Source organism: Astatotilapia calliptera, chromosome 7 (genome assembly GCF_900246225.1).
Source record: "Astatotilapia calliptera chromosome 7, fAstCal1.2, whole genome shotgun sequence".
NCBI classification, from domain to species: Eukaryota; Metazoa; Chordata; class Actinopteri; order Cichliformes; family Cichlidae; genus Astatotilapia; species Astatotilapia calliptera.
This window is the reverse complement of record NC_039308.1, coordinates 44,063,900-44,088,344: the sequence shown is the minus strand read 5'-3', so window position 1 is coordinate 44,088,344 and position 24,445 is coordinate 44,063,900. Positions and strand designations below refer to the sequence as shown.

The following is a 24,445-nucleotide window of genomic DNA, read 5'->3' as shown; positions in this document are numbered from 1 at the left end:
ACCCACCTTGTTTTGTTTTTTTAACCACACAAGTGAACATACCTCACGCATTCTTGTCATCCAGACCTCATCTGAATTTTCCATTTGTAGCGGACTGGTGCCATTATGAAACTGCACCAATGGTTTCACAGGTGCATTTGGCACAGGACACTGCCACTTGGGTAATGCAAGAATTGCCAGGGTTGGTGTGATGAAACTGAATGTGCCACCCTGGAGGATTGGTAACCTGCAAGTCAATAATTTTAAAGTTAAAGGTCAAAGGTCACTTGACCAAATGATGTAAAGTCTCTTCTGATTACGCTTGACTTTGTATACTCAAAGCAAACCTGAAGATAATTTTTATTTTTCAAAATAACTACACTGATTTTACTCTCTCACACAGGTATATACGTATATAGATCAATCTCATGAAATAACAATCCATAAGATTGGCCTAAAAGTTAACTTTAACCTTAAGTGGCAAATGGACAATAATCATGCTGATGTTTTTCTCCACACATAATCATTTAACTGTCAAAATAAATTGCTGCACAGATTAGGCGGACTTATTATTTATAGCTGAGGAGGAACCATGGTTCATTCTTCATTTAGACACTTTAGGAATTGGCAGTTGATTATCACAAATGGAATCCCTTTCCTGATATTTCAAGTTTGTCAAAATATGTGACATTCAATTCATCCTGTCTTCCTCCCTTAGCCCATCAATCATTATCTGACTTGGTGGTATGTGTACCTGTCTGCATAGAGCTTACGACAACCTGTATCGATCAATCGTTTGTTTATTTTCTAGTCTATCTATGATATGACAGTGTTTTTCTGATTTAATTTAATTTACAGCATTTTACAAATCAGTTAGTGCTTGTAAAACCTATCTGCAAATGTATAGTATAGTGTACAATCCATTGGTTTTATTATACTGTAATCTGCCAAAGGGTAGTCAAGCTTTGTTATTACAGAGTCCTGTAATGTATTTTTTGGGAACGAAATCAAATGTTATTTCTTTCCTCTTAGTTTAGACTACACTCATGTCATAGTTATGTACCTATTTTCCCCGTGCCATATGCTCATAATGAAGAGTGAGAATGCAGTTTGTGTTTAAAACTAATTCAAACATCCAGAGAAAAAATTTCAAACTAAATAAAATACACCCATAGTGTTCATTCTTTAAACAAAGGATTTGGCTGTAGTGCGATATTAATGTTAACCCCTCCTTGGTAGGACTTCCCAGCAAGTCCTGGCAGTAACCTGAATAGAATAGAATAGAATAGCCTTTATTGTCATTGTACAGAGTACAACGAAATTGGAGTGCCACTCCCTTGGTGCAAGTTTCAATAATAAATATAAATGTAAAATATAAAAAGTACAAAAAAACCAATCATAAGTACTCAAACAATAGTATGTACAATATATACAGGATAGCATCATTAATATAATGACAGTATGAATAGCAGCATAATATAATGACAGTGACGGTATGGAATAGGTTCAATTGTTTTTGTGCTTATTTACTACGGTGATAGCTCTGGGAAAGAAGCTATCCCTGAATCTGTTTGTCCTGGTTTTATGTGACCTGTACCGTCGGCCTGACGGTAATAGTTCAAACAGTTGGTTGCTGGGGTGAGAGTAGTCCTTGATGATATTGCCAGCTCTGCTGAGGTACCGAGAGTTTGCAGTGACCTCCAGGCTGGGCAGAGAGCAGCCAGTGATCTTCTGGGCTGTGTTGATGACCCTCTGCAGTACTTTCCTGTCCGCAGCTGAGCACCCTGCATACCATGTTGTTATGCCGTACGTTAGGATGCTCTCTATGGTGGCTCTGTAAAATGTCACCAGCAGCCTCTCCTCCAGGTTGTTCCTCCTGAGGACTCTCAGATAGTGGAGACGCTGCTGGGCCTTTTTAACCACCGCCGTGGTATTTGCAGTCCAGGAGAGGTCATCAGAGATCTGCACGCCCAGAAACCTCATGGAGTGTACCCTCTCCACACAGTTCCCGTGAATGTAAAGTGGGGCCGGGTCTGCTCTGCCCTTCCTGAAGTCCAAGATAAGTTCTTTAGTTTTCGTTGTGTTCAGTTGGAGGTTGTTAACTGAACACCACTCACTCAGTCTGTTGACCTCATCTCTGTAGTCCGACTCATCCCCCCTTGAGATGAGTCCAACCACTGTGGTGTCATCCGCGAACTTTATGATGGTGTTTGAGAGATGGGTAGGGGAGCAGTCGGATGTGTAGAGCGTAAACAGGAGGGGACTCAAAACACATCCTTGTGGAGACCCGGTGCTGAGTGTGATGGTGCTGGACCGGTGGGGGCCGAGTCTGACAGACTGTGGTCTATTTGTCAGGAAGTCCTTGATCCAGAGGCAGATGGGGGTGGAGAGTCCCAGGTGAGACAGTTTCTGGACCAGGATCTCCGGGATGATATGATTGAATGCTGAGCTGAAGTCCAGAAAGAGCATTCTCACATAGCTTCCTCGGTGCTCCAGGTGACTCAGCGCAGTGCGGAGCACTATGGAGATAGCGTCCTCGTGGTTCGATTTGTCCTGTAGGCAAATTGGTGGGGGTCCAGAGTGGGAGGCAGACCGGCCCTGATGTGCTGACAGACCAGTCTCTCAAAACACTTCATCACTACAGGCGTAAGTGCAACAGGCCTGTAGTCATTTGGGCTGGCCACAGCTGTCTTCTTGCCGATGGGGATGATGGTGGAGGTTTTGAGGCAGGGTGGGACGGTGTTTGATGACAAGGAAAGGTTGAAGATTTTAGTGAAGACTCCGGTCAGTTCGTCAGCACATGCTCTGAGAACCTTTCCATGTATTCCATCAGGACCTGCCGCCTTCCTGGGATTCACTGACCTTAGAACACACCTCACTTGATGCTCCCTAAGTGTTAGTGTGCCAGTGCTGGGGGCGGGTGGAAGTGGTGTGGCAGCTGAGGGCCTGGTCGTCTCAAAGCGGGCGAAGAAACGGTTTAGATCCTCAGCCAGTGAGGCATCAGTCCTAGATGTTGCCTGGTTATTGCTTCTGCAGTTGGTAATGTGATTGATCCCTTGCCACATTTTTCTGGGGTCGTTGTCAGCAAAGTGATCTTCAATCCTCCTCCTATAGACAGCCTTAGCTTTCCTGATGCCTCTACTCAGGTCTGCCCTGGCCGCCCTATACGCAGCCCTGTCCCCTGACTTGAAGGCAGTGTTGCAGCTTTTTAGGAGGGATTGCACTTCGCTATTCATCCAGGGTTTTTGATTTGGAAACACCCTGACCCTTTTGTTGACGGTGACATTGTCAACACAGTTCCTGATGTACGAGAGTACAGTGTCCGTGTACTCCTGGAGGTTGTGGCTGGAGAATAAATCCCATACAGTTGTTGAGAAGCAGTCCTGCAGTTGAGAAAGGGCTCCTTCAGGCCAGGTTTTTATTGTCTTTGTCTGGGGCTTTGTTTTTCTCAGCAGGGGGGTGTAGGTGGGGGTGAGGGACATGCAGAGGTGGTCAGATCCAGCCAGGTGGGGGAGGGGTGTCGCTCTGAAAGCATGCCTGATGTTTGAATAGACATGGTCCAAAGTGTGTTCTCCTCTCGTAGCAAAGTTCACAAACTGGACAAATTTAGGAAGCACAGTCTTTAGGCACGCTTTGTTAAAGTCGCTTTGTTTGTTTATGGTGTTGAGCAAGAGGCTGAGAGCCGTGCTAACGTTAGCATCCGGCGGTATATAAACAGCTATCACAATAACTACTGTAAACTCCCTCGGGATGTAAAAAGGTCCGCACAAGACTGCCAGAACCTCCAAATCAGGAGAACAGTGTGTGTGAATGATCCTGCTGTTACAACACCACTCGTTATGCACGTAAACACATAGCCCCCCTCCTCTGCTTTTACCTGAGTTGCTGTTTCTGTCATGCCGGTGTAGCGTGGGGCCTGCTAACTCGACTGCAGCGTCGGGAATCAGCGGGTGAAGCCACGTCTCCGTAATAAGAATAATGCTGCAGTTACGTGCAAAGCTTGTGTTGGCTATCTGTAGCTCCAATTCGTCCAGTTTGTGGGTGATGGATCTGGCGTTCGATAGGAAAAGGCTCGGAAGTGCTGGCCGGTGTGAATGTTTGCGTAGCCTAGCATCTGAGCCCGACCGGCATCCCCTCTTCTGCTTTCTTTCCCCCGTCGCCTTCTACGCTTGCTGGGCGGGCAGACCATCCACGGTGACCCTGGCGGTCTCGCTATCACCACCAGGATGTTGTGTGTTCGCTGATAGTCGCCAGAAACAGACAAACTATATTTAAAACCTAGGTCAATTAGGTTCTGGCGACTGTAAGAGATGGTGGTGTTGCAAACATTCAAAAATATCCACATTAAAAGTAAAAATTAGCACCAAACTGGAGAGCTAAGAGCCGCTGCACCCGTGCGCGCCGCCATCTTGCTAATATGCAAAGCTCATTTTAAGTTTTCTGTAGCCCGATAATAAAAACTGTCAATGCGTTGGAATCCATTCAATCCTTCGAATCACGTTTAAAAACCCACTTGTTTAAGCTAGCCTTTGAAACAAATTCGATTTAAAATTTTTACTCAGTTTGCGTTTGTGCCATACCACTTATCTGAAACTTTTCCGTAATGATAACTGTATTTTCTTCGTCACTCTATTGCTGTAACCCCGCAAATGCGGCTCTTGTGTGAAGCACTTTGATGTACCTTGGTCTTTTAAATCTGCTATAGAAATAAAATTGAAACTTAAACTGAAAAATTAGTGATGGGATTTCCGGGTCCTTTTAGAGAACCGGCTCTTTCGGCTCGGCTCACTAAAAAGAGCCGGCTCTTTCGGCTCCCAACCGGCTCTTCAGGTTGTTTTGTTGCTTTAATTTATTTATTATTAACAACTATATAAAATTATGCACAAAAGGAATTACTAATGTAAAAAAAACCCTGTAGTTTTATATATATATATATGTTTATATATAAATATATATAAATATATATATGGTGGCCCCTAGAGACAAAGCACATACAAACTCCAAAACACACTTCTAGCGTTAACTGAATTTCCAAAGCTACCTAGATCACTTAAATTACACAATTGAAAGCATGTGTGTATTGTTTGTGTATTTATACACAGGCATTCATATATATTCAAATAATTTTAAAAAATGTTTACCTGTTACTACCACACACACCAAGTCGTTGGTACTTCCTGGCTTGTGTAGCCACTAGGTAACAAAAGCTCAACACTGCCCCTAGCATCCTGGAGCACTTCTGTTGTGAATTGTATGTGCTTCAGGGTTTTTTTTTATACACTCCACATAAAATGTAATAAATAAATCATATAATACAAAAACCAACTATTCACATTTCAACTTTTAACTATTTAAATTTTCATCATTTTCCTTTTAAACAAATTTAAAGTGAAACAACACAAAACACTGCAAACACACAATTAAATATAATTATGAAAAAATATGAAAACAAAAGAAGATGCACATTCTCTGTCATATGGGCCTGCATGAATAAACTTTCTGAATCCTTTATCATCTGCAACTGAAAATAGTTGTGGGTGATCACTACACCTTTCTAATGTGTTTCTGGCTCTCTTTCTCTCTCTTTCCCTCGGGCTCTGTTCTGTGAGTGTAACTACCGCCCCTCCCCCCTCTTCCCAGCACAAAGCACAAGACTCGTGTGCTGAGTGAAGCGGAAAAAAGTGCGAGAGAAAGGGTGAGAGAAAGAAAAAAAAACAACCCACGGCTCCCAATAAAGATCCGGCTTGCGTCTGTCACTACCCGATCCGTACCGGAAACCCGATCTGTACCCCGCATGTGCAAATCTTACGTCACTTCCTCTCTTTGCCAACATTGCGACATTCAATATATTTGAATGATACAGTTAGCACCCAGTTAGCTCCTAGCATTTCTCAACAGCTCTGCCTCCTTTTCGACTACCGGGACATTTAAACAATGGATAACCCGTATCCGCAACAAATTTTTGCTTTTCTCCTCAACAGAGAGTGTTCCCCGATTGAACAACAGCGCCGTAAAATAAGAAGAATGGTGCCTAATGACAGAGTTAATAATACAGACTTTATAATATGTCACGTGAAGATTCAGCAACCAGATGAAGTGTTTACTGGCAATTGACAGTGATAGCGGACATTATCATCACTTTTGCAACAATCCTCTCCACACAGACAAGCATAAACACACTCGATTATCACTAAATCAAATTTAACACACGTTTGTAATGACGCTAATTCAGTTTACAATAGGGTTCATTCGCTCAGTCAGCAGGTGGCGGTATCCTCGTACACTGGGAGTACACTGCCATTAAACGAACAGAAGAAGAAGAAAACCCCTGCACATGCGCGGTACGGATTGGGTAGACCCGATTTGTATGGTCCGACTTTGCACATGCGCAGTAAGGATTAGGAGTCCCGATCTGTCACTATCTTTTTATTTTTTTGTTTTTGTCTACATTATATTAAATGTTTCATTATCGGAAACATTTTAAATGTCACGGCAAGTGAGAAGAGCCGTGTGGAGGAGGAAAAGGAGGATCCACACGCAGGCAGTCGTGAAGGTGTAAAAGGTGATTTATTGAACACAAAAGGAGAGGCAAACGGCAACACGGAGAACTGAACTAAACTGGGAAACACCTAAAACTACAAAGCACAAACCTGAATGAGAATGAGCAGAGAAGAATGATGATGGACAGCAGGGAGAACACACGGGTGAGACATGGTAGATACACAGATGAGGCAGGGTGGAATACACAGGGTAGTAATGAGGAAATGGGCCACAGAAGGGAGACACAGCTGGAAGAGATCAGGGCTAACGAGACATGGGGAACAAAGCTGCACACACTAACATAAGACAAAGACTTTCACAATAAAACAGGAAACATGAATCACAACTCAGAGACATGGACTCAACACAGAGACAGAAAATGAAACATGGAACTGTACTATACATGAAACCACCATTCCTAAAACATGGATAATAGAAACATGAAACTCTAATAATAATAATAATAATAATAATAATAAACATCACTACAAGAGAATGAGAAACAATCCAAAACACCAAGATAACTGAAACACAAAGTACCAGAGAAACAAAGAATAATCCATGATGCAAAAGTGAACCAAAACATAATAAACTCAAAATACTGGGTCCAACGGACCCAGAACCGTGACATTAAAAGATACTTGTTATTATTAACATCTTAACAGATACTCTGACCTGTAACTATCGTAAAATGCTTCGACCGGAAGTAGACACCTTTCGCGCATGCGGGGTACCAATCGGGTTTCTGGTAAGGATCGGGTAGTGACAGCGTCATTCACTTCAAAGAGTCGGCTGTTAGAGCCATTTCGTTCACGACCGACACATCACTATGAAAAACATCCTCCTTTTCACCCAAGCAGTTTTATTTGATTGCTCTACCAATGGCAATGCTGCTATTTATTTAACAGACTCTTCCTGTTGGATATAAATTTCATATCAGCTATCATTATCTGTTAACTAAGTAACTACTCTGCTACTGAGGATGCCGCTAAAAGATTTGAGAATGCTACATGTAGGACACATACCGCCACATTCTTAAAGAAAAAGAATGTGCATGAGAAAACTGGCTCTTATAATAAACTCAGAAAGAAATCGGAATCCAATCAGTGGAGTTCTTGGAAGAAAACAAACCCCTGGCCTTTGCAAGGTATTGTAACTTTTATATCTAACAGCAAAATAACAAAACATGTAACTATCATTTGCTGTTTTTATTCTTGTTTGTGAATCATAATAACCATAATAAAAAGTGATATGTCAAAGTGTTGAAAAGTGAAGTTGTTCTCTTTCAGAAAGTGTCCTAGCTAGGCAATTAATTACTACTGACATGAGATGTTCTAGAGCAGCGGTCCCCAACCTTTTTTGCGCCACGGACCGGTTTATGCCCGACAATATTTTCATGGACCGGCCTTTAAGGTGTCGCGGATAAATACAACAAAATAAAACTAGTACTGGTACCGAAAAAAAGAAAATTTATTCATAACACACGTGAAAAGACCCAGGAAAACCGAGTAAACGATAAAAACAATAACAAAATAACGCTGAAAACCGATAAAAACCCTGAAAACTATACATTTCACGCCTGAGCCTCAACTCTCGCGGCCCGGTACCAAACGACTCACGGACCGGTACCGGTCCAAGGCCCGGGGGTTGGGGACGGCTGTTCTAGAGATTCCCACAATAAACTAACCCACAGTTTAAGTTCACATGAACCACTACAGGAGCTGGGCTGTTACTTTAGATCCTTTGTGGATGTGTTTTAGGAAGACTTATATTAATCCTCAAAAATCCTCACTGAACAAAGAAATGCTTCCCCAATATCAGGTGTGCCAAACAAATAAAACGCTCACTCATTCTTAGGTGGGGCATTGTCTCAGTTTGCGCACTGCAAAGCTAGTGCCAAAAGATATTACACAAGTGGAAATTCTTGTGTGAACTCTTGTGTCTTCGTCTGCTTTGGTTCACTGAAATCATAAAAGGGTGTTACCTGTTTCCAACAGTCGTCTGCAGCAGCGTACACAATCCTGACACAAAGAATATGGTGGAGATCAGCTGACTTTTAGCAATGTTGTTGTCCTTTATACAGAGCGGTTCAGCCAAGATCAGTGGAACTGCAATGATGCCACCGAAAGCAAGAATGTAATGCTGCAGAAAGTGGAATAATAGAGAGATTTTAAAGGATTAAACATATTTTCTTTTTATACAGATTAATTTATGTTTTTATCTTCATAAAACTCCTTTTTATTTGACTTTAATGCTTGCTGTGTTGTTGTTTTTTATTGAAAAACAGTCACAATGTGCAATGACATAGATGAGAATTAATTTCATACCAGACTGTACTGGATGTCATTATCTCAAAATATCTGCGTACAGATCAAATGCCAAGTGTAATTGAGGAAATGTCTAAATCTAAAACAGTAATACCAGTTTATCTGATGTTCTCTACTCAGTAAGCAATAAGAGTTTCCCTATATCAGTGTTTCTTTGCTTTAAATCATTATGACAAAGGCTATTTCTTGTAACTCAGAACTAGTGTGGTCAGCTAGAATAATAACAATCTTGTATCTGCTACATCAAAACACAACGGCCTGGCTGGCAGGATATGTTCAGTCTCAGATGTCTCACACTTTAATCTAATTTGAGTGATGCACAGACATATATCTGGACTCACTAAGGCTGCTTGCAGCCAAGTACAAAACACATTATATGTCATTGACAACACCATCGGTGTGGTCAGAGCTAATTCTCCTATCAACACAACCTACAATGTCGTCCAGAAAATGTTAAGTGATTTGTAAAAAAAAAATATAAATAAATAATATGGGCAATGGAGCGGGTATCCTTGGTGTTTCACCAATGCTGACAAAAGAAGGTAATGCCACAAGTATTAGCAAAAATGTCATATCCTTTTATGTCTTTGCAGCTGACATTCAAGGCTTTACTATACTTCACACAGGGGTGGAAAACACGGGCATTGTTTGTTTTAATCATTTTCCAAACCTGCAACAATCAGGGAGATATCAGTTCCATGGCAGTGAGGATTCCTTGTGGAATGAGATAGGCTGGTAGAAGTTACTCTTTCCAGATGTATAAACCTAAAAGATTTTACATTTTGCCCAACATTCATATTTTGTGGTCAATCCTAATCAGTAACATAAATGGCCTTTTGCCATGTCAAGTTAAAAGACACAATAGAACCTTCAGCATCACTTATTAAAAGATTTGAGTGAGTGGTCATATATATATATATATATATATATATATATATATATATATATATATATATATATATATATATATATATATATATATATATATATATATATTAGGGGTGCAACGATATTCGTATCGATATTGAACCGTTCGATACAGTGCTTTCGGTTCGGTACGCATATGTATCGAACAATACAACATTTGTTATTTATTTTATCAACTTTCCTTCTGACGATGCTGTCTGTGTTGAGCGCTCAGTGAATCTGCGTTCGACTACTCCGCCAAGGCTCGACAGTGCAGCCTAGGCGGCTGCACTGTCAGATACAGTCAGATACAGGGCTCGCAATATCGCTAGCCCGACGTCCCGGGGCTAGCGATTTTTTTCAGTCGGGCTACCAAAATCTATCTCTGCCCTGCCCGTCGGGCTATTGTAGGAAGGAAAAATATATGTCAATGCTTTTGCATTCTTTCAGAAATGTAGCTGGGTAATTATGTCATTGGCATCGGTGAGCCGCTGTCAATATGTGACATATTGCAATCGCGTTTGAATTTGCGCTTGTTTTTTTGCTTTCACTTTGCAATCGCGCAAACTGTGTATAGAGAGCGACAGCACTGATCTGTGAGTGATGATAATTTGTGCACCAATTCTTCTGACATCGTCTTATTAATTGTTAGCTTACTATGCAAACATGACAAGTGAAATCTCACGCAGCAAGCTTAAACATGTGAGAGGTTGATCGCGCAGAGAATCGCTGAGCTTATGTGAGTGCGTGTGTAAAAGCAGCAGGATATATATTTGACTACGATGACCTGGATGACTGAGAACCTTCACAGACAGATATATATTTTAGTTCTGCTGAGCCAAATAAGACAGGTCAGGGTGAAGAAGTGACAGCCAAAGAAAAGCTTACCACAAAACGGAGAAGTTATGACAAATCAGACTATAAGGCAAAAAGAAAGTGCAGCTTTATGGTTTCATGGACAAAAGAATTTCTGTGGCTGCAATATGACGAGCTATATAACCAGGGGTGCACATAAGTGGTCCGCAGGTGCGCATTCGCTGTCAAAATAAAAAACACGCACAAGGGTTAGGGTTAAATTTAAAAACTGTACTTTTGAGTTAAAATATATATTTATAATTTTAATAAATGAGAAATTAAAAAGGCATGAACATTTTTTTTGTATCGAAAAAATATCGAACCGTGACACCAAAGTATCGAACCGAACCGAACCGTGAATTTTGTGTATCGTTGCACCCCTAATATATATATATATATGTATGCTAAAATGCTAACAGATTATTTTCAAATAAATACAAATCAATAATATGCTACAGGAGAAAATAAAGTCACCAACATTTTGGTCATTTCAACATGCCAGCCTTGGAGCTTAAATTTAATATATTTTTACAGCATGATCATATTTTCCTTGTCGCTGGTTCAACCAAGGTCACTCAGCCTGAAAGAAAACTGGTATTATTATAACCTTGAAAATATCTAAACTACTACCCTGGGGCGCCTCTGTCAGTGCGCCCCAGGGTGGCTGTGGTTACAATGTAGCTTGCCATCACCAGTGTGCGAATGTGTGTGTGAATGGGTGGATGACTGGATATGTAAAGCGCTTTGGGGTCCTTAGGGACTAGTAAAGCGCTATATAAATACAGGCCATTTACCATTTACCACTTACTAACTTATGACCACACTTTGGATTTTAACCATATTGCAGGTCTTGTAAATAATGTTATTGAATGATTGAAATGCTGTTGCTAATCAGCCATGAAATTAACTCTTGACATTCTAGTCTTTGCTGCATGTCTTACCCACACTCTGGTATGTTATTAATAAAATAAAGTCCCATTTCCAAAAATGTTTTGACACGACTTAAAATCGTTTAACTAAAAATGTAAAGAAAGCGACTTTACACTAAAGTCGCTAACGAGTCACTAAAGAATCAGGGTTAGGGTTACTGACAGACCTTATTGTGAGTAAATACATACTGTTGCCAACACACATTAATTATCACCCCTTTTTAAAGTGAGACATTTTCTTTAACTACATTAATGTCATTTTTTGAATTATTGTTTATTTTTTAGTTCGCAAATGTTGCAACAACAAAAAAGACATTACCATCAACTTGTCAGGATTATGGAAATCTTCTAGTTATAATTTCAACTACATTTACCTCAGCTTTAGTTACACTTCTCTTTCTCTGTATTAAAAAGCTGGAAAACACTGACAAACCCACTTTCCTAACTGTCCAGCACTAAACTGCAGATAAAGGAAGCTGATGGTGCAATATCTATCATTAAGTTACTGAGTTATAGAAAGTTTTTAATTGTCTCAAAAAGAAATTGAGAAGGATGTGGAATTTGGGATTATGAATAATGACTGCTAATTTGACCTCGCATTTGCTGTAGATGTAAATGAGAATTGGTTTAGCCAATGCAACTTTATTTTTACAGAGCTGTAGGTTTGTCTCCTTGCTTTGGCATTGATCTAACATCAAGAGGCTTCATTATAAGAGTAAATGGACTGTTTCTTATATACCCCTTTTCTATTTGAGCACTCAAAGCACTTATTCGCCCATTCACACAAGCACTTTTTTTTCTGCACCTAAGTGCTGTCTTTCTAACAGTCACACTTTCACAGTGAATGTATTGGAAAGCAACTTGGGGTTTACTATATTGCCCAAGGATACCTTGGCACGCAGACTTGAGCAGGCTGGCTTGCCCTACCAACCTTTCAATCAGTAGATGACCGGCTCTACCTCCAGAGCTACAGCCAATCAAAGATGTTCAATAAATGAAAGCAGAATGTTTTCCTGCAGTAGTAGCAAGGTTCGATACAGTTTTCTGCTGTGACACTGGGCTAAACCACCAGTGTGTGAATGCGAGAGTGAATGAATAGTGGCATTGTAAAGCGCTTTGGGTGCCTTGAAAAGCGCTATATAAATCCAATCCATTATTATTATTATCCATTAAACAAGTCAGAAGATAGATTTACCTGGAAGCCAAGCAAAATGCAGAGGTACCATGGTGGCCTGTCATTAAGGGAGTAAACTAAATCTATTTTTTTTCCTGTTGTCTCTTCTAGGGTTTCCTCTGTGTGAGACTCCCCAGGATCAGCTGTCAGCTGTGGCTGTTCGTCGTCTTTGTCCTTTAAGAGAAGCACAGCAAAAGTCATTAGTCATTAATTAGTCATTAATTTAGCAATAATTTGTTTAATCCACTGCAATGCATTTCTTCCTCTGCATCATTTCAGCAACTGTTTGAAATTTTAATTACTTTAAATCCCAATTAATTGTATGCACAAGTTTGAATTTATTTAGGATTTTTTTTTAATGTATGTATATATTTGAGCTTGTATGTATGTTTTTACATAAAAGGCCAATATACACTCAAATCTTTTAATAAGTGCTCCTGCAAATTGCTGTGAAAGTGTTACTTTCTCAGCTGGAGTTGCTTTTTTTTCCTTACAGATGCTGCCTCCAGTTGGAGCTTGTATTCCATTTCCTTAACTGCTTGCGGTAGTATTGTGCTTCCATATTCTGCCAGATGGCATTACTACATGCATGGTAGTAATGTGGCTCTGTGATCCTCTTGCTTTGCCCCTGCTTTGGCAGTTATGAATCCTGAATTTTTGTTTGTCTGTGACTTCCTGGTGAAATGCAATGCTTGTGCTTTGTGGGAAAACTGAGCTCAGGTTCACTGTCTCACTTACCTGTCTCTTTAAGTTGCTTGCCTGCTTACAAAAGACATATTCCCCTTTTACTCAACTGCCTGTCCAGTCTCCACCACTTTCTTCTTCCACTGTCCCTGGGATCCTCTGGCCTGCCAGTAACAGCTCCCCTATCTTATCTGAGTATTTATCTGTTGCTAATAACTTCTTGCAAAACACGACAGAATTATCTGGCCAAACACTGGACTCAAGAGACTCAGCTGCCATACCTATATGGCTTTATCTAAACAAGGTTTGTCTTTGGGCCAACACAAGCATGTGCAACATTTATTCATGGAGCAGCTATAGACCAAATGTGCACCGTAATTGTGACAAGTAATTCTGGCCTCAGTGACCATAGCCATTCACCCCACTTCTTCCACAGTGATTGGTATCAATTGGGAGAGCTTAAAAAGTGTTAAAGCTTTCCCTCCTATGAAGTTTTTCTTTGTCTAAAAGAAGAGTAAGACTCTTAGGCCATTTTCTGATTGCTGGGGGTTACCAGAGGTTAAATCAAATCACCAGATTACTTCTGTTCAGTTCAGCTTTTGAGGCACCATAATGTTTTTACAAAATTAGATCTGTGTAATGCTTATAAACATAAAAGAAAAGGATGAGTGGAAAACTACTTTTACCACTCATTTGGGACATTTTAAATACTTGGTGATGCCATTTGGTCTTACTAATGCCCTTGCTGGTCTATGTAAAAGCAGAAAAATGTCCAAACAATAGCATTTCTGCTCCTTCTAAAATTGCATGGACACCCTCCATGCAATTATCAGTGCTTTCTTTTTGCTATTTATTATCAGTAATTTATGAAAAAAAAAATAGTACTCTTACTAAACTGGCCTTTAAGTGATTGGCCCCAGATGGTAAGTTAAACCCATGTGGCTTTTTCTCCCAGCATCTGTGCTGCTGAGAGGAAATATGATGTCGGGAAATGTGAGCTACTGGGAGTGTAATGCTACCATTAGACAAGTGCAAATGCTGGTTGGAGGGGATTGAGCAGCTATTTATCTTCTGGAGAGGCCACAAGAATCTCTCTTACTGTACATCTGGTTATGCTATGATGGAGAAAATAGTGTAGGGTCAGAACCCCTGATAGCCTGTCATGAAAATACCCCATACAACGTAATATACAGGGAGTGCAGAATTATTAGGCAAGTTGTATTTTTGAGGAATAATTTTATTATTGAACAACAACCATGTTCTCAGTGAACCCAAAAAACTCATTAATATCAAAGCTGAATGTTTTTGGAAGTAGTTTTTAGTTTGTTTTTAGTTTTAGCTATTTTAGGGGGATATCTGTGTGTGCAGGTGACTATTACTGTGCATAATTATTAGGCAACTTAACAAAAAACAAATATATACCCATTACAATTATTTATTTTTACCAGTGAAACCAATATAACATCTCCACATTCACAAATATACATATCTGACATTCAAAAACAAAACAAAAACAAATCAGCGACCAATATAGCCACCTTTCTTTGCAAGGACACTCAAAAGCCTGCCATCCATGGATTCTGTCAGTGTTTTGATCTGTTCACCATCAACATTGCGTGCAGTAGCAACCACAGCCTCCCAGACACTGTTCAGAGAGGTGTACTGTTTTCCCTCCTTGTAAATCTCACATTTGATGATGGACCACAGGTTCTCAATGGGGTTCAGATCAGGTGAACAAGGTGGCCATGTCATTAGTTTTTCTTCTTTTATACCCTTTCTTACCAGCCACGCTGTGGAGTACTTGGACGCGTGTGATGGAGCATTGTCCTGCATGAAAATCATGTTTTTCTTGAAGGATGCAGACTTCTTCCTGTACCACTGCTTGAAAAAGGTGTCTTCCAGAAACTGGCAGTAGGACTGGGAGTTGAGCTTGACTCCATCCTCAACCCGAAAAGGCCCCACAAGCTCATCTTTGATGATACCAGCCCAAACCAGTACTCCACCTCCACCTTGCTGGCGTCTGAGTCGGACTGGAGCTCTCTGCCCTTTACCAATCCAGCCACGGGCCCATCCATCTGGCCCATCAAGACTCACTCTCATTTCATCAGTCCATAAAACCTTAGAAAAATCAGTCTTGAGATATTTCTTGGCCCAGTTTTGACGTTTCAGCTTGTGTGTCTTGTTCAGCGGTGGTCGTCTTTCAGCCTTTCTTACCTTGGCCATGTCTCTGAGTATTGCACAGCTTGTGCTTTTGGGCACTCCAGTGATGTTGCAGCTCTGAAATATAGCCAAACTGGTGGCAAGTGGCATCTTGGCAGCTGCACGCTTGACTTTTCTCAGTTCATGGGCAGTTATTTTGCGCCTTGGTTTTTCCACACACTTCTTGCGACCCTGTTGACTATTTTGAATGAAACGCTTGATTGGTAAATGGCCTGTATTTATATAGCGCTTTACTAGTCCCTAAGGACCCCAAAGCGCTTTACATATCCAGTCATCCACCCATTCACACACACATTCACACGCTTGATTGTTCGATGATCACGCTTCAGAAGCTTTGCAATTTTGAGACTGCTGCATCCCTCTGCAAGGTATCTCACTAATTTTGACTTTTCTGAGCCTGTCAAGTCCTTCTTTTGACCCATTTTGCCAAAGGAAAGGAAGTTGCCAAATAATTATGCACACCTGATATAGGGTGTTGATGTCATTAGACCACACCCCTTCTCATTACAGAGATGCACATCACCTAATATGCTTAATTGGTAGTAGGCTTTCGAGCCTATACAGCTTGGAGTAAGACAACATGCATGAAGAGGATGATGTGGACAAAATACTCATTTGCCTGTATAAAGGTGTGGATGCAAGATAAGTGGTGAGAAAAGAAACAAAGGGATCAAAGATTTTAATAATATGACTAAAACCACAGAGAGTGTGACAAGGTTGGGCGTCAGCCAATCAAAGAAAAAGAAGACCAAGTAGTCTCATTCCCCACTGTCTTGTCTGACATGGTGGATTCACAGCCACAGAGCACAGAGAGCCACTGTAAGTTTCCTTCAAATATTTATTTAGTACATTACTACTGTGATTAATGAGAAAACCAACACAGACATGAAAATCCTTCATGACTATTTTAGTTAATGGTAAAGGTGTTAGCTAACTAGCCATAAATAATGTGAGTGAAGTGGCCCCCCCACCTTCTTCAAATCCAACAAAAGTGGTATCAAACGTTTGTGCTACGTTTGTGCTGCAAAAATTTTCGTTTGTGCTGCTATCATTTTAAAGATATTAATAAAAATTTCTAGAGGTCATCAGAGGTCAACCAGCCCCCCCCCCACATTAATTAAATCAAACAAAATGAGTGTCAATCAACTGTGCTACGTTTGTGCTGGTTTGTGCTGCTAAAATTGTCGTTTGTGCTGCTTCTGTTTGAAAGATATTAATGAAAAGGTAAAGGTCAAAAGGTCAACCAGCCACCCCATATTAATGGAATCAAACAAAATTGATGTCAAACGTTTGTGCTGGTTTGTGCTGCAAAAATGTTTGTTTGTGCTGCTAACATTTTAAATTTTTAATAAAATAACATCTTGATGCGTACTTAATCATCCAGGTAAGTAAATCCCAAAAGGTTGATTCTGTTTATCTGGACATTTTCAGTTGGAGAAACGTTTTGTCACTCATCCAAGTGACTTCTTCAGTCTCAGCTGACTGCAGGTTTCCCCAACCTTATAAACAGTACACATTTGCATAGTGAAGGAAACTAGCACCACTGAATGAACAATGGGCTGAGGGGTTAGTTCCATGATTGTTAGTATGCAAATTCTTATGACCATTGATCAATGACAACTAATCAAAGCCTACTGATTAATGGCCATGAGTACCATTCACAGAAAGTGGGGAATGGCTACAATCACAGCATTGTAGGATGGTGAAAGATGTACCCTTGGGCCCCCCCTTCTCGATGGACGAAGCTGTCTCTCAGTCTGTGTGTTCTGGCCCGGAGGCTCTTCAGTATCCTTCCTGATGGCAGCAAACTGAAGACGCTGCTGAAGGGATGAGTGGAGTCACCTGTAATAGAGAGCACCTTCCAGATGAGGCAGGTGCAGCTGCTCTTACTACCCGTTGTCATTTTTTCCTGCAGGAGTCATACTTGTGCTTCTCAGTTTGCAGAGGAAGTAGAGTCGCTGTTGGTCTTCTCCACATTCAGGGACAGGTTGTTGTTGCTTTACCACTCTGCCAGATGGTTAACTTCACCCCTGTAGTAGATCTCGTCGTGGGTCAGCAGAGTAAAGAGAAGGGGGCTCAACACACATCCTTGGGGAGCCCCCGTATTCTGTGTTCTTGGGCTGGAGTTGTTGCTGTCGACCCGTACTGTCTGCTGTCTTCCTGTCAAGAAATCTAGCAGCCAGTTATACAGCAAGGTGCTGATCCCCAGCAGATCCAGTTTGTGAATGAGCTGCTGGGGAATGATGATGCTGAAGGCTGAACTGAAGTCTATGAACAGCGCTCTGACATATGAGTCTCTAGTGTTGAGATGCGTGAGGACTGAGTAAGGGGCAGTTGAAATTCCATCATCACTTGAGCATTTTGACGAAAGCGATAATTTGATTTGATGCATGACTAACCGTTCAAAGCACTTCATAATGATGGAGGTGAGTTTGACAGGACGGTAGTCCTTAAAGCAGGAGGTAGATGACTTCTTGGGAACAGTAATGATGTTGGAGGCTTTGAGGCATGTGGGAACGACGGTACTGATTTTGGCAAGGGATCTCCACACACTGTCTGGGGATTGTGTCACCACGGTCTGCAGAGTAGGCTTGTAGTCTGTGATGGTTTGTATTCCTTGCCACTGCCTCAAGTATCTCTGCTGTCGCTGAAGCTTTGCTGTAGCTGATGCCACGTGACAGGTTTGCCCTTGCTGTTCTTTGGCTCACCTAATTCCCGGCTCTGAAGGCTTGCATTTTTCAACCTTAGGAGCATTTAAACCTGACCTGTGAGCCATGGTTTCTGATTGGCCCGGACAGTGATAGGCCTGGTGTCAAGATCTGGAGGATCGGCAAGGTGCTGATCAGAATCTCTCCACTCCTAGCCCTCCTTCTCTTCTCTTTTTCCCTCTCTCTCCCCCTCTCTTCTTCTCTGCCCTGTTTTGCAGGGGCGGAACGCATGGCGGCTTCACACCCTCGGTCCACGCCTTCCTGGATTGGGAACACCTGGGCCTCATCAGACCAGCTGGTATATTAGAAGGAGGAGATCAGCTGTTCAATGCTGGATTGTTGTGAAGGCTCTAGTCAGTACACGTCTAGCTCAAGTTTCCTGTGCCTCCGTCTCAGAGACTTAACGAGTGTTTCTTTGTTCCTAGATTCCCCGTGTTTCCCCATGTGGAGTGTGGAAGGAGTGACTGGTCGCTAGCAGAGAAGAGAGAGGTTGAACTGAGCGCGTGTGTGATTTCCCTGTTTTCCCTGGAGCCCTGCCCCTCACGTCTTGTATATAGTACATACACTTGGTGAAGATCTGTAAATAAACCGTCTCTGTTTAAACGCTACTCATGAGTCCTGCGAGTGGATCCTCTAAGCAACCCGTGACACCTGGTCTCTGTGACATCATCAATGCATTTTGGGATGTAGGCAGTAACACTTTCTGTATATTCCTTAAAGTCTGTGGTGTTGTCGTGTGTAGCAGCCTGTGGTGCCTCAGTCTTGCAGTGCCTCTGAGGACCCTTCTGGCCACACCTGTACCTGCTTACGAACTGGTTTGGTGACTTTGACCAGGGGCCTGTGGGAACCCATGGCACACCTAGGTTTCCGCCTGTACTGACCCTTATGCAAAATGGAAGTGGAATTAAGACACAGTTCCAAAAGCAAACACAACTGATCAGTGCTGAGAGTGGTCCTGTTGCTGAGGTTGGGGTGATCCTGTAATCTCTTATGAACTACCTCCAACGCTTCTATGACTGGGCTGCAAGTGAAGACAGATGTAACATCTCTCTCTCACAGGTTATGTTTCTCACTCTTAGGGAAACATAACCTGCACAAACAAAATAATTTGCAGGACAAATGTTTGACATCAATTTTGTTCGATTTGAAGAAGGTAGGGGGGCCAATTTCACTCACATGTGTACTGTTTATAAGGTTGGGGAAACCTGCAGTCAGCTGAGACTGAAGAAGTCACTTGGATGAGTGACAAAACGTTTCTCCAACTGAAAATGTCCAGATAAACAGAATCAACCTTTTGGGATTTACTTACCTGGATGATTAAGTATGCATCAAGATGTTATTTTATTAAAAATTTAAAATGTTAGCAGCACAAACAAACATTTTTGCAGCACAAACCAGCACAAACGTTTGACATCAATTTTGTTTGATTCCATTAATATGGGGTGGCTGGTTGACCTCTGATGACCTCTAGAAATTTTTATTAATATCTTTAAAATGATAGTAGCACAAACGAAAATTTTTGCAGCACAAACCAGCACAAACGTAGCACAAACGTTTGATACCACTTTTGTTGGATTTGAAGAAGGTGGGGGGGGGCAACTTCACTCACATCCATAAATACACTGATCAGTGTGCTGCCCTGACATTAGCTTTCGCTCTGAAATTTGACAGACATTCTGTCCATATTTCAGCAGTCATTTTACTCAGTTTGCTCCGCTGTTGGCAGTAAAAGCGCATTTTACTTCACCTCAGAGCCCTCATTCTGTATCACAGCATTGTGACTCAGGGGCATCAGTACATCACACTTTAAGTCACTGTGGAGGCGTGTGGTTTGTGGCTCAGTTCTAGGGGAGGGATGGACCAGTGTGTTCAGTTTTGTGGTGTCGGCTGGAGAAAGAGTGTTTAAAAAGCATTATATAAACTGGATAAACTGTCTGGGTTGTTGCTATAGCGTTCCAAAAACTTAGGCATGTCACGATGGATCCGTGGTCTGCTCAGCCAGTGGAGGTGCAAGCCAAGATAGTGACTGACCTGGTGGGGACACAGCGCCATCTTCTAGACAAGCGGCAGGAACAGTCCAAGCGGCAGATAAGGCTGCTCAAATGTCTGCTTGCTTGGGCTGGCTCCTCACTACCGCTGTTTCTGCTCCCCAGAGTCCGAGCATTGACGCTCCACCCAATGGACAAGAGGGAGGACCCCCAGGACTTCCCTGAAGTTTTACAGGCCACGGCGGAGACGTGCTGGGCACCCGAGAATGAAAAAAAAAAATGGCCTGCATTTGTATAGCGCTTTTCTAGTCCTTAAGGACCCCAAAGCGCTTTACACTACATTCAGTCATTCACCCATTCACACACACATTCACACACTGGCGATAGCAAGTTACATTGTAGCCACAGCTGCCCTGAGGCGCACTGACAGAGGCGAGGCTGCCGGACACAGGCGCCACCGGGCCCTCTGACCACCACCAGTAGGCAAACATGGGGTTAGTATCTTGCCCAAGGATATTTGAATGCTCACTGTGGCTGCTGCTTCTGGTAGAAGTGGCAGCTTAGAGCTTAGCCTTTAGGTGGTTGTTAGGAATTGCTTTCTCAACATCCAGCAAATCATCATGGACCGACTGGGACTCTTGCATGAGCATCACTGCTATTGGTTCCTGGAAGGGGAGATGGGGGTGAGAGGTTAGCCATTCGCCTACACTAGGAGGCTCCACAATTGAGTAGCCTGGGGGAAGCTTAGCTGTTGAACATGCTGACACTGATGCAGCTTATGGAGGGGTTCCCAGCATAAACAGCAGAGTCAGTTTGGCTGTCATCAGCCAGCAAGTCTCAAGCTGGCCATAATGCTGGCTAAGGATCACCTTGCAGCAGGGAGCTGGCAGGGACCCACAGCTGATGGCCGATCTCAGCCCCAAGGAGGCCCTGTGGTGCATCCCCATTGCAGCCAGTGGAGTCCAACGTTTAATCACACTTCCACTTCTGATATCTCTCCACGGTCCTGGCATCTAGCATCTTTGCACCTGCTATCATTAATGGAGGTCCCATTGAATGCATTGGCATGGACCTCATTGAGCAATTTCACCAGCATCCAAGCAGATAGTGCTTTTTATTATTTCTGGTTGCAACACAATATCCCGAAGCAGTGCCACTGTGCACCACTTCTACAAAAACTCTATTTTTGACTGGTTTTGATCACATGGTTGCAGTTGTACATAGTAAAACAAATAACAATACAAAAATTTGCAGTTCTCGTTATATATTTGAGAAAATGTCCATCCTTGAATTTGTGAATATTTTTTCTATAAATTTAAATCACAAGTATGTGAACATTTTTTACACGCAAGCATTTCAAATTACAAGTTCATATTTTTTCTACACATTCTCTCCTTTTATTTTACAAGCTCTCACATTTACAACATATTTACCCTCATAGTAATGCCAACAGACAGTCAGGTCAAACAAAAGGGGTGCTGAGAGTGAACGGGTCCAACCACCTATGCTGCCAAAGTTTGTTTGGATTTAGAGAACATTAGTATGGACCTAAAATCCAAAATGAAAAGTGTCATTCACAAAGTCCTCTAAAATAATATGAAAACCTGGAGCAGCTCAAACAAGAAATAAACCGCAGTTTAACCTCATTTAACACAAAGCTATAGCGACATTATATTGCCAGATGTATTTGCTCGTCTGGCTTCACAGCTGTATGAACTTGAGTGACAATCTGTTCTTAATCCATAGGATTTAATTTCGTGTTGCACAACTCTTTGCAGGTATAACAGCATCAACTCTTTTGGGAAGCCTGTCCACAAGGTTTAGGGGTGTTAGGCTGTTAGGTTTGTTAGGTTTTGGAGTGTTGGGTTTAGGCTTACAGTCTCCACTCTAATCCATCACAACTATGTTCTGTTGGGTTGACGTCAGGACTCTTTGCAGGCCAGTCAAGTCTTTCCACACTACACCAAACTTGCTCATCCATATCTTTATAGACCTTGCTTTGTGCACTGGTGCAAAGTCATGTTGGAACAGGAAGGGCCATCCCCAAACTGTTCCCACAAAGTTAAGAATATGAAATTTTCCAAAATATCTTGAAATGCTGAACCATTAAGAGTTCCTTTCGTTGGAACTATGGGGCTGAACCCGGCTTTTGAGAAAAACCCAACTCTATAATTTGCCTCCACCAAACTTTATACATGGCACAGTGCAGCCAGATAAGTACAATTCTTCTGGTAACCACCAAAGCTAGACCTGTCCATTGCATTGCCAGATTGAGACGCACAATTTTTACTCCAGAGAACATGTCTCTTGAAGAAAATATAATCTGATCAAACATTATTCAGCTTTAAATATTGTTCAGCTTTAAAGTTACTGTGCAACTGTGTAATAAAAATGTGCTCACGACTTTGGCCTTGAGAGCGATAAGAAGCGATCGCCTCATCCTGCAGGTGCAAGATATCTGCAAGCGAAGAGACTAGAACACCCAAGGCCGATTTCCTTTTATGGAGTTGTTTTTCTGCTAATGCAGCACTTTCCTCACAACCCCCTCCTGTAAGTTTTAGAGAATATATACCCATCCTCACAGCAAATCTTCGGAATCTCCTGATGTGAGCTGTGTTGAGAGGTTGTCTCTGTCTCAATAAAAGTTCACTGATTCCCCATCTGCCGCAGGTGTCCGGTTGTCTTCATTCTCCGCCAGCCTGGTTAAGTCAATTCCTCCTTAACATCTAAAAGAACCTATTTAATGAAGGAAGACGGGTTCACTTTGTGTTTAATATTATTCTATTGCTGTTGTTGTTTTTTTTGTATCCTTCAATTGGCGTCACGAACAGGATCCGCTCCAGGTCAACTGGAACGGATGGGAGGACTTCGGCCGTGGTCTGAGTGAACGGAGTTTGGACAAAAGCTGTGTGCACACAAAAACAAGGTAAGCAGACCTTTTATTTCTGCTATATTGAACATTATAAAAATACTTAGTGTCCAAACTCCTAGTAATTCATAACCAAAATTGTCTGGCTTACTTAAGGCTTGTTGAGAATCAGACAAGTGAATAAGAAATAAGTGAATAAGAGATAAGTGAATAAGAAATAAGTGAATAAGTGAATAAAGATAAGAGTGAACTGAGGTCTGACCACGGTTGCAGCCGACGGGTTGCTCTCCGGTGTCGGATACATACCTCAGTGCAGGTCTGGGACCTTGAAAGGGTTTATTAGTAACGCCTTTCTAAACAAATTAAAAGGTTAAAGGCCTTGAGAATATTTTTTAGTAATATTCTCTAAACTACAGAAGGGTTAGGAAGGCCCAGAGGACTTTATTAGAAAAGATCCTCTAAAACTTAAAAAGGAGAAGTACTGGTTGGAGTCCAAAGGAGGGGTCCCTTTGATCAATAGGAGAAAACGGATCTCTTCTTAAAACCCCGATGATTTTAGTGTTTTAAATGTTTTGATGTTCTGTTTGATATTGGACACACATAAATACACGCTGAATGCTTGCTGTGGAACACTGGGCAGGACAGTTTGGTTCTCCGTTGTTCACAGATTACACAATTAAAGGAACTAGGTTCCTCTTTTGGTTAAAATAATACACCACACATAGAATTTTTTTTTTACACATTTATTACATACATAAGGAGGGTAATGAGTGACTGCAGGTAATGTATGAAGTGTGAATGAGACGTGTGAACAAGGTGACAACCAACTAGCACCCCTATCAGGAAGCTCTAGGCAAGGTTACCCGCCAGACTCCGGTTTGGTAGAAGCTTGGTAACACCTGAAGGGATATTTCAGTGCTGACTCACCTTTAAAGCAGCGCCCCAGCTGTTAGTGCCTAACAGAGGCAGAAACCCAGCTGGCCCAAATTCTCCTTTAAAATCAATAAAAGAACACTCCTCCATTGACAGTAAAATGGATGGAGAATTAGATCGAGAAACTAATGATGATGGTTGGGGTCCCGGTGTTATTCTTAGCACATTGGGAGAACAATTAACATGTGTTGAGACAGTCATCAACTCCACACACCAGCCTAAAGAAGCAAAAAAGCAGAAAGAGTCATTGAGGAAAACAGCTGAAAGGTTAATGAAAGAAAAGGGAAAGGACGAGGGGAGTAGTGGTAACTGGGGAATAATTTGGCAGAATAA

At 41.7% G+C, this 24,445-nt stretch overlaps 1 protein-coding gene across 1 annotated transcript in view; it reads right to left on the bottom strand.

Moving 5' to 3' along the window:
* The window catches only part of LOC113026334 (solute carrier family 23 member 2), an 84,225-nt gene that overhangs the window by 36,440 nt on the left and 23,340 nt on the right, over positions 1-24,445 (bottom strand). The window contains exons 2-4 of the mRNA XM_026174991.1: positions 12,732-12,884; positions 8,504-8,661; positions 43-226 (exon numbers count right to left, since the gene is read on the bottom strand). Coding sequence (XP_026030776.1) covers positions 43-226; positions 8,504-8,661; positions 12,732-12,884 — 495 coding nt within the window. The remainder of the gene's footprint in view (positions 1-42; positions 227-8,503; positions 8,662-12,731; positions 12,885-24,445) is intronic.